The 10,538-nt window shown below is 40.9% G+C and overlaps 1 protein-coding gene across 1 annotated transcript in view; it reads left to right on the forward strand.

Moving 5' to 3' along the window:
* Window positions 1-4,008: 4,008 nt before the first annotated feature.
* LOC139148228 (uncharacterized) overlaps window positions 4,009-10,538 on the forward strand; it is a 27,312-nt gene continuing 20,782 nt past the window's right edge. The window contains exon 1 of the mRNA XM_070719541.1: window positions 4,009-4,600. Coding sequence (XP_070575642.1) covers window positions 4,495-4,600 — 106 coding nt within the window. The 5' untranslated portion in view covers window positions 4,009-4,494. The remainder of the gene's footprint in view (window positions 4,601-10,538) is intronic.

Here is a 10,538-nt window from a genome sequence, read left to right on the forward strand (position 1 = left end):
GTAACGCGTTAAATTTACAGTTAGAAGTCTCGTTTGCACAGGTCTGACTGGTGATATCAATTCTTTCATCTGAATATTTCCCCGGCAGTCATTTAGCCATCCACGTCACTAGTAATGAACGAATTAGTCGAACTTACCCCAAAGGAGTTTTCCTCTTTCTGTTATGTTTGTACTAATATTTTACGTATTCATGGGTCCCTTGGCGACCATAAAGTAGGAGAGTTTCAGCGATAACGCTTGCAAGAACTAAACGTACGTGTACTCTAGATGCGGAGAATCTGTTTGTGCCGCAAGCTAGAGAAAATGTCCTCACACCCACCCAGCGTACCGACACCCAACACACATTTTACAGACGTCATATAAACATGATGCATGCATGTACAAATGCATGCATGCATACATGCATGCATACATACATATATACATATTACATACATACATACATACATACATACATACATACATACATACATACATACATACATACGTATTTTTATCACATGAACTGGCCCGTATCTCCACCTGTGTGACGTACACCAGCACAGATAACAAATCCGTATTACCCCTGTTGTACGTCATCAACCGGAACTTTTTTCCTGCAATGGTACCGTTCGCACGTGCACGTATGCACGTCGCGACACGACATAGACCGATTTTCGTGATCGATGCCGTGCTCTCATGGCAATTTGACAAAAAGGTGACCCGATAAATCCAGATATCGAAACAGAGAAGGCATGTCCAACGAAATTTCGAATCGTTAAAGCTTTAGCTATTCCCAAGAATCGAATGAGGATACCGTCGATCGTTTTAATGGCTCAGCAACGTCACGGCACCAGTCGTAAGGCCCAATGTGGACGTCGTCATACCTGGCGATCGCCAAGCGACGTCGTACCTGGCGATCCCGGTTGGCGATAAACCCGAAAGATACACCTTAACGAAAGTTCAACTTAATAAATGAGTATACCGTATAATCTTTGGGAAAGCGACATTGAAGGCATAAGCATAAAGTCATTCGACGAACAACGATAAATTTCCTTCATCACACACATTATTCCATTGTTTCTCGATCGCAATCAAACCTGCAGCGTAAGGCTGTATACGTAGTGAAGACGTAAGCTGTCGACCTGTACAGTGCAGCGCTGTAGAATCCGATGTATTTCGAAAGTTGACTCTGACAACACTCACAACAGAACAGAGTTCCCTTCAAGTAACAAAATTGGGATGCACCTACGGGCGATATTATGTGTCACAGAAAATATCAAAGCCCGTAAGACGAAAACATTGACGACTGAGATGGCCACTGGTGGAGACCAGTGACGGCCGGCAGTGCCCACTACAAGCGTATACACTGTGTCTGTCATCGATCTGAAACTTTCGGGCTCGCAAAGGTCGTAAACTTGTGATATTTTAAAAGCCACAGCATCTCTAAGAATGATAACTACTGTTTCGATCGTGTCGTTGCATTAACTTCATAAATATAATTGTAAATATTCTAAATAACTCAAAATACTGTGGTTATCCGTCGCTAGCGCGGTGAAAGCTATGTCCGCGATGGCAGACTTGCCTTGGCATCGGTCCAGCGCGAGACAATGATTGACAGGCGCACGTGACCGAATCCGTATGTCTGATTGGTGGAGATACCATTCGATGTATCTTATTTTAAGCTTAATGGGATTTATGAATGAAAGTATACCTGTAAACATTTGTACATCTCCTTGGTGACGGGCCGCTTTACTCATGAAATGTAAGTAATCCGCGTAAATAAAACACAAAATCGCGATAAAAATCATGCAATTTGTTACAATAATTTTGATCCATCCACATCAAAGAAAAATAAGAAGACTGTTCATGTGATAAATATATAATCCCATGATGTTTTTTTCTGTATGACGTCATCTCGTGTTTTTTGCGGAGCCGCACAACTTCAAATACACACACACACACACACACACACACACACACACACACACACATATATATATATATAATATATATATATATATATATATATATACATATATATATATATATATACATTCATACTCACTCACCCATATATATATATATATATATATATATATATATATATATATATATATATATATATATATATATATGTGTGTGTGTGTGTGTGTGTGTGTGTGTGTGTGGGTGTGTGTACTTGAACTTTGTCAACACTGTAGCAAAGATAGCGAATGGATTTTAGCAGAGCACGAATGCAACAGCGTTTGACCTATGTAAATCAGAAAGCCAGGTTTGATATAGTGTGCACGTTTCCAAGAAACGCTATGTTGCTTTTGAGTTCAGAAAATTGCAAGGTGAGAATACTCGGGATTCAAAGAGGCAAAGTTCAAATAATTTCATGAAATAATTTTCTCGAGGGTGGATAAAATGAGGTTAGAGTTCAAGCATGTACGCCACGAACCCACCGCTGATACCTGGCCCCAGGGCAACTCTGACGCAGGGGGAGTAATCGATACTTCAATTACCAGTCAAGTGTCGTCAGCGGCGTGTTCTCGCATACAGGTAGTCATTCAATAACGCATGCGTACTCATGACTACTCGAGCTATATAAAACGGAAAATCGATCAAAAATCTGTAACGGCTGTAATAGTTGCATTAACTGTTGTTGACTGATTACGAGCGAAGAAAGAAAACTCGGCAGGCACATCCACAGCGCAGTGGCCATAATTATATAAAACCTTTTTATTATAGTCTTTTAAGTCGAATCGAATCGCATAATGAATGTTCGTGTATCCAAGGCTAGCAAAGCAGACACGGTCCTTCAGTTCAACTCAACGAGAGCATGTCTGAAAAGAGCAATTGGAAAAGAAACAGCAAATCAATTGAATCGCACCACAAACACCAGACAAAGAAGAAACCATTAGCTGTGCATTCATTATGATAACTTGATAATAACAATAAAATATTAATAAATATTTTACAGCTGGCTATGTCAATTTAAGCTAGATTTATCAACTACATATAAACGCCGCATTTATAAAAGCGTTATGGTCTTTTCACGGCCAGTCTCATTAGAATGATTTAAGGACGCGCGATCAGGCATGATGATCAGGCTTTTGTTTCAACGAATGCACAAACGGCAAAAATCTCACGATATTGTTGTGTCTCTGTGTATAGATGGGTTGAGAACTTATAACGCCTTCTGTATAATTAGCAATGCCGATGTGTGGTAAAATGTGTGTCGAGTACAGCTTAACTTTGTACAACACCAAGACATGCAATTTTGCTAGAGATGGGCATTTCAACTTGAAGCTCTTCACATTATTTCTTTATAGAAAAGTTACAGAGACAATGTCATTGCCAAACTATCTCGGTTTCCGTTGGCGGCAATGGATGTTTATTCATTGTTCCGGCGCGTCACATGACATCTACAAATATTAATAACTGACATGTAAAATAATACATCATAAACAAAGAGAGTGACCTAATTTCTCCGAGTCTTCATATGGGGAAGTGCCAATGATATTATTCTGTTGGTCTGCGTCACGTTGCAATTTTTCTAATTTCTGACACGACAGATGTGCTTGACAGTGTCGTTAAAATCATCGTAGACTTCAAATTTCTGCTCTCACGTGATAGACATACACAAATAACAATAGCTACTCTGTTTCAACTCCCGACCATTTAATTTCTGAATCGTTTATAAATAGAATTATTCATCGATGTTAAATATTATTCTTTTATTTTTTTGGAAATACGCCTGAAAATTACACTACTGGTGTCAGTCACGTTCATAATCTGTATGTGTGTTCTGGTAATGTCTCCAAATTGTTTACGTGACTTCTGTTCCGATAAATAGCAGCTGGCTTCCCTTTGCCGTGAAACAAAAAAAAGAGAAATTGCCCATCACTGACGACGCGCTGACCCGGAATGACACAGAAACTATTCCAGGTGATCCAATTAAGTTTCGCCACCGCGCATCGAGTCTTTGCGCGCATATAAAACAAGGAGCCGTATGCGTGCGTACGCAGTCGCTGTGCGTGCTAGTATACCTATATCCTGACAAAACTGGTCCGCGTTTGTTGTGTGAGGGAATGAAAAAGAACGCAAGAGAACGCACTGGATAGGTAGACGCTATTCCGTGGTGTATGATGGAGAACTGTTGATTGCTAGTACATTTGCATCTGCTGATCAGATGGGACACATCGTGGCAGACCCTTAGTGATAGGGGAGTTTTGAATGACGTTCCCGGCAGGCTGATGAGTCAACACACGCATGACTAAACCCAATTCTCGAGTTGTGAGCCAAACTCGTTTTCTCATTCGCAGACCTGAGGAGTACATTTTTTTCAACAGCGGATTGTCAGCACAGAACGTGATCCAAGCCCAACTGTAAATGTTGCATTATTTTGACGACGTGTAAAGGGGGTTGTACTATAAGCTATCGATCGGCCAGAGACTGCTTCCGCGGATTATACATCTTCCCGTAACTTGGTCAGCACAATCGGGTGCATCACGTTGGATCGACAATATGTTGAGACTCCATCACGATAATGCGATCATCAATGGACGTGGCATCACCGCTCTGTTATATTTGTTTTCCATTGTGCCATTCTGCTGCATAGCTTGGGAAATAGGTAAGCAGAGCGCATGTATACTATAAACAGTGCTGCCACTAAAGGCAGTATGTCACTGTTCGCGCGATACCGTACAGCTGCAGCTGTTCTACATGCATTCGTCTAACTCTTTTCGGCTACCGCCCTATAGCTTATCTAAACCTGTGACCTTTAGAAAACACTCGTTGTTGAAGCTATGGTAGTGAAAAGCACACATGTTGTGTCACAGCTACGGTATACTTTGCTCATTGCAAGCCCTCTCAATACATACAGCCAGGCATGACGATTTCTTTATGAACAGCTCCTGATTTTTAACTTATACTAAATTTTGTTTACTCTTTGCAATCCATGCTTTGATTCTCATATTCTGTTTGCCACGTATGATTATAAAGTGGTTCAATTTTCCAGAAACACGCCAGCTCGTATAGCAGCCCCCAATTTTTCGAGCCGCCGATAAAGATGAAGCCGGAGAAAAGCATTATCAATTCAGCTAGAAAGCAATCTTTGCTGTGATTTGGTTAGGGAATTAGAAAAAAGTCGGAAATCTGAAAGGATTTCACATATTGATGTGTTTTTTGATTTGAGTGTGGGGTCAAGGGTGACACTTCACCATTAATGCAATTTCTAATCAATTTTCTTATATTGCGGCGTCGGTAGTTTCTTTCAAGGAATATTCTGGCTTTATTGTTACTGTACAGTAATAGAACTATGCGCTATAGATGTCTGTCACCAACAGCTGTCAATATGTACGGATTCTCGATTTGAATTAGTATTCCCTTCTACTTCGTACGCGCATCACACTTAAATAGCTAGCTTGTACAAAGTAATCTCCTAGCTGGTCCCGGTTGAAACTCAATAAGCCGATTTTAATTAACAAGAGATTATGGTAATCAATTATATTAACTAATTTGCAATTTTTTAAATCGTGTTTTGTCTTTTAAAATCAAACATTACACATGTAGGCATGCGTGTTTCAGCTGACAAGCTGATAATAGTGATGTAACTGACAGTAGCGTATAACGAACAGGGTCTGGCGGCTTACACGTGTTCACAAATGGATCTTGACGGATATATCAAAGCTGCTTCGCTACGCGGTACTCGAACGGAGCCCCTTCATCGTCGTGTGTGTTAATCAGTGGCCATCGCACATGGCATCAGTAATATGAACCGTCACAAATTGCGAGGACTACCGGCAATTGCGAGACAAACAGTTCCCCCGAGTATGTTTTCTTTATCGCGTTCAATTAGCTTCTACGGCGGGCGTGCGTGCTCGATAGCATGATGGTGGGAGCGGACGAGATGTCGTCGGCGAGTTGTCCTCGATGACGTCAATTGCAGTTGTAGGCGCGCGTCGCATCGTAACTAAGCCGAAGCAATTGAGGTATGTGTAGTAACAACTACCCGGTGGTCGATAACAGCGAACGTACAGAGGCTGGTGGCGTTCGTATGGTTGGGTTAGTTGGGCGGCATAATCAGTGACGCAGGAATGTGTTCCATCGACTGGAAAGCAGCACAGACCGTGAGCTAATGCGCAGCTATATTAAATATTAAAGCAAAACTTCTGTATTTGCACACACTTAAATGAATTGGACAGTATTCCTATTTCCCCTCAGTGTGGAATCACGCGGGAAAAATTGTCAGTAGCACATCTGACCACGTGTGTTGAATATTGACTAGGGCTTGTGAACGGTACATGTGAAGGTGGAGATACACGGTGCCAGTTTCTTTTTCACGCTGTTCAACTTTGAATCCCGCAGAAACCGACTGATCATGCGCCATTATGATACATAGCCTGCTTAAATCAGCGACATGTAATTTGAAAGATTGTTTTTGTTCGTCATATCCATCCATCGTTAACGTTAATAATGCTCGAGGTTTTTGTTGTAATGAACGAGTTAGAGTTTATTGCCCGGTTATATGGGGCGAGCAAATTAATTGCAGTGTTTTAAACCGGAAGAACAGGCTAGAAATAACCTAATTTTATGGATCATATTTCGCATCCCCGTGAAGGAAATTCGCAATAATGCGCACAACGAGACAGCAGAATACCTGCAGTGTAAAAATATCATACTTTATGTTGCATGTGTATTCATCCAAGCAATGCTGTCTTAAAACTACTGCACATCATCCCCTCAGCTATCGAAACTTTTGATTTACAACGTGATCATAAAATACATTCACGGGGGTTCGAATTAATTCTCAAATAATTAGGGTCAGCGGGGTCACGCAGTACATCAGCGACGCGCCATGTCGGGATGGCATCGCTCTCTGTAACTATTTCACGGAAGAATGTCGATTTCATTCCAAGCGTGTCATTTTCAGTCCGTCTACATGTCAAGAAACGTCTCCGTGTTTATTTATCCGGCATTATTTATTTCCTGAGTTGGCAGATGCAGGTGTCGAGTCGCGGGAACGAAAAGAACTGAAAATTAAATGTAGCCGCATGGAAACGAAGGAATAGAATAAAAATGTTCACATTTCAATATGAAACGAACACTGAGATTGATGACGGGAAGCGATGTGAATTTCATCCACTCCATTCAAAGTGTTGAAACGCCGGCTCTGTCGCGTATAGCCTTGCATCGTCCGCTGGGAAGGTCATTCAGTTTGTTTTACTACTCACTTCCCATTCAGGAACATTTACGGAGAGAGAGGGAGAGAAAAAACCAGATCACGCTTTTCATGGCCGATTAATTGCAACCTTGATCTGCAGAATAATTGAACTCAGTTATAGGTACTAAAAAGATTTAAACTTCTCAACGCGTCTTGCGATGTGACAAGGACGTTGTCTTCTCTCGATCCCGGTGAATTCAGGTGATTTGTACCGATTCTCAGATGGGATTTTTCTTTTCAGCGCCGAAGGCTGAACATCTTTAGAACTCGCCAGATCTGTATATTGCTTTCCATTGACGACAAATATACATCTAAACGCTTCATCAATATTTAAAAGAGCCTTTAAAAATCTTTTCCTGATTTAATGAAAGAAATGAATTTCGCCTTTCAGATGGCAAAAAAGACTTAAATGCCATCCCCTTATATGGAGTTTTAAGCCGCCAAAACATCACTAGTTGCGACTCAAGCACATTTTCCCAATAAAACTGTTTGCTACGCAGCTTAGTCAATTTTAAAACATGGCGGACCTTGTGCGCGCCATCACCAGCAATTTGTGAGGGGACACGTTGTTCTAAGTAGTAAATCAAAGAAAGTGTGTCCGCACGAATCTTCGCAGCACGATTATATATAATACTGGCTTTAATCAGATGGGCAAGGCCTTTTATTGAGGTTTAGGCTTTTATTTATTATCATCAGCAGCGATATTTTCAACGTCACAAGATGATGAAATGACCCCCGCAGGGGTAGAACGCTGGTTATGCTTGTCAGCAGTGGTCTTAAAGAAATCCCCCGTTATTGATCATTAACGACCTAAGACGAATTATACTCGCTTCTGTGAGAAATAGACCCGTCAATGGTATATTTTTAGCATCCAAGGGTAGAGAGGTGAGGACTCATCGCCTCGAGTTCTCACGAATGAAAACGAATCCTTGAAATTTCTGACTTTTTTCAGTTTTGTCACCGCAGAAGGCAGTCCGTCATGGTCGACGACAGTTCCGGAGAGAGAGAGAGAGAGAGAGAGAGAGCTCTAGAGAGAGAGAGAGAGAGAGAGAGAGAGAGAGAGAGAGAGAGAGATAAAAAACACCAAAAACAATTACTTGCCCTTGTTTGTTGCATCGCCATCGTCTCAATGCGTGCTCATTTATATAACAATTTTCTGTTCAGACATCGGTATACTCGGTATACATACTGACCCTGTACACGCTCTGCTTGTCACTGGAAATTGTGCGCTGACGTGATGTTCGGTCCTCCGTATAATAATATTAGCAATCATACGAGAGGAGGTTTTTAAATTTAGAATGACCCTCAATAATATGATATTTCAAATAGCAATATGCAGAGGAATGAAAAATTCAACAAACTTCTACAAAGTCTGGTTCTGAAAGCGTTCGAGTTCTCAATCTCATCAAAGACAGCATGGAACAGAGTTGCTTTTAAAAACACGAATTTCGTCTATTTTCCAATGGCAGCCTAATATCCAAGACATTCATGACTTGCCACAGAGGTTAATTTATTACATAGCCCCAAGTTGGTGTAAATCTTGATTTATCCCGAGCATTTGCCTCCCATCGCTAGATCTGACAAACCTGCTTTTTTTTTACTGCCATTTATTCCAAATTATTGCAAGCATTCTTGAGCTTGCAGCTCATATTTTTTGTTCTCTAATATTGTGCAGCCGTCACTTGATGCTCTACGATCGAAACTGTCTCTCTTGATTTGATGAGTGTGTTCAAAAATAAAATATGACAGTTTAAATTTCACCATATCAAATCCAGGTGAACTCATCGCCTGTGTAGAGCGCGCGTTGCATGCTATCGCTCGTGGCCTATATATGATATTTTGACCCTAGCATGACGCGTCTCGTTTCAATTTTTATATCAGATTCGCCTTTCAATATAGAACAGTCATTTCCAAGGAAGGTATCTGAACACTGAACAGACAGTCGTGACTAACAATTTGCATTTCCTACGTATAGAGTTACACCATAAGAAGAGCTGTCTGTTTATGACTTTTCACAGAGCATCGAGGAAATGACAGAGCTTTCAACATGTCAGCCTACTCGACAACCGCGCTGACTAGGCTTCTAAGGAAAAAAAAAATTAGATGGCGACAGAGCAAGTATCTCGTCTCTCGTTTTGTTGCTATGGTAGCCAGGCAGCCGTCTTCTGTGATATTTGAGACGCGTTCTTTGCAGTAAGGTAGACAGACAGTTTGCTACCTAATGGCCGCATTAAAGTCGCTGCATCGTTTATCCTACGCATTATCCCCAGAAAACATTATTGTTTTGGTGATTGGTCGGAAGTGGAGCATAATGATCGATAATGCTTTGATATTAAAATGAGCGTTTAAAGTACCCCGGGTTTCTGCCTAATTCAGACCAAAGACAGTATATGCCATTGAAATGCCACATTGAAATGCCAGGGAAAATTGATCTGCATCCTCGTCCTCAATTATCGTTGGGTTTTCCATCAGATGTCTGCTAAAACACCGTCTCACCCGCTCAATAATCTATCTGTCACTGAGTATTACAAGACAGGTGCAAGTATCAAATTTGATGTCACGAAAAGCTTTACTCGTTCAAGCATTCGCAAGACATGAAAATTCCCATATTGAGGAACAAGTTTGATGTTTTTCTTATTTTTGTCCGATGTTTATATTGAATACGAAGTATCGGCCATGCCATCACTATGTATAGGTATCAATCATTCTGTTATTGTTGACAAATGAATCTCTGGTCCCGATTCAATTCAATTGTCAACTATTCCATTTCGCCATTGGACACTACACACTTATAGGCTGTGTTGACAAGTTGAATACAAGGGACTTCCACATGGTTTTCGGTAAAAGTACAAGAATCTGTATTTCACGGACAACACAAGAAAACTGGATAATACTTCAACGTACAGTAACAACTGCTAATGGAGCTTTAGTCAGGCGGGACAGAGGAGAAAAGGAATAATTAGTATATTTAAAGGTTTATGTAAATACAAGGCATGTATGAGTTGTTGGTTAATTTGCCACAGGGGAGTCGATTTACAGGGACAATTCCTTCTCTCTCTCTCTCACTCTCTCTCTCTCTCTCTCTCTCTCTCTCTCTCTTTCTCTCTCTCTCTCTCTCTTTCTCCCTCTCTCTCCGTGCATCTCTCTCTCTCTCCCTCCCTCTCTCATATTTTGTCAGAAGTTGTTTCGTGCACTCGAAACATTCCGAAATACTGATCAACAAAACATCACAAGCGGTAACAATAAAATGAAAGGTATCTTACGGCAGAAGTACTCTCATGAGTGAATGGTGTTAGATATAAAGCCTCGCTATCCAGTATAGCGAGGTTATATTTGACACTTGTCA

This window comes from Ptychodera flava, chromosome 13, assembly GCF_041260155.1.
Source record: "Ptychodera flava strain L36383 chromosome 13, AS_Pfla_20210202, whole genome shotgun sequence".
Classification (NCBI taxonomy): domain Eukaryota; kingdom Metazoa; phylum Hemichordata; class Enteropneusta; family Ptychoderidae; genus Ptychodera; species Ptychodera flava.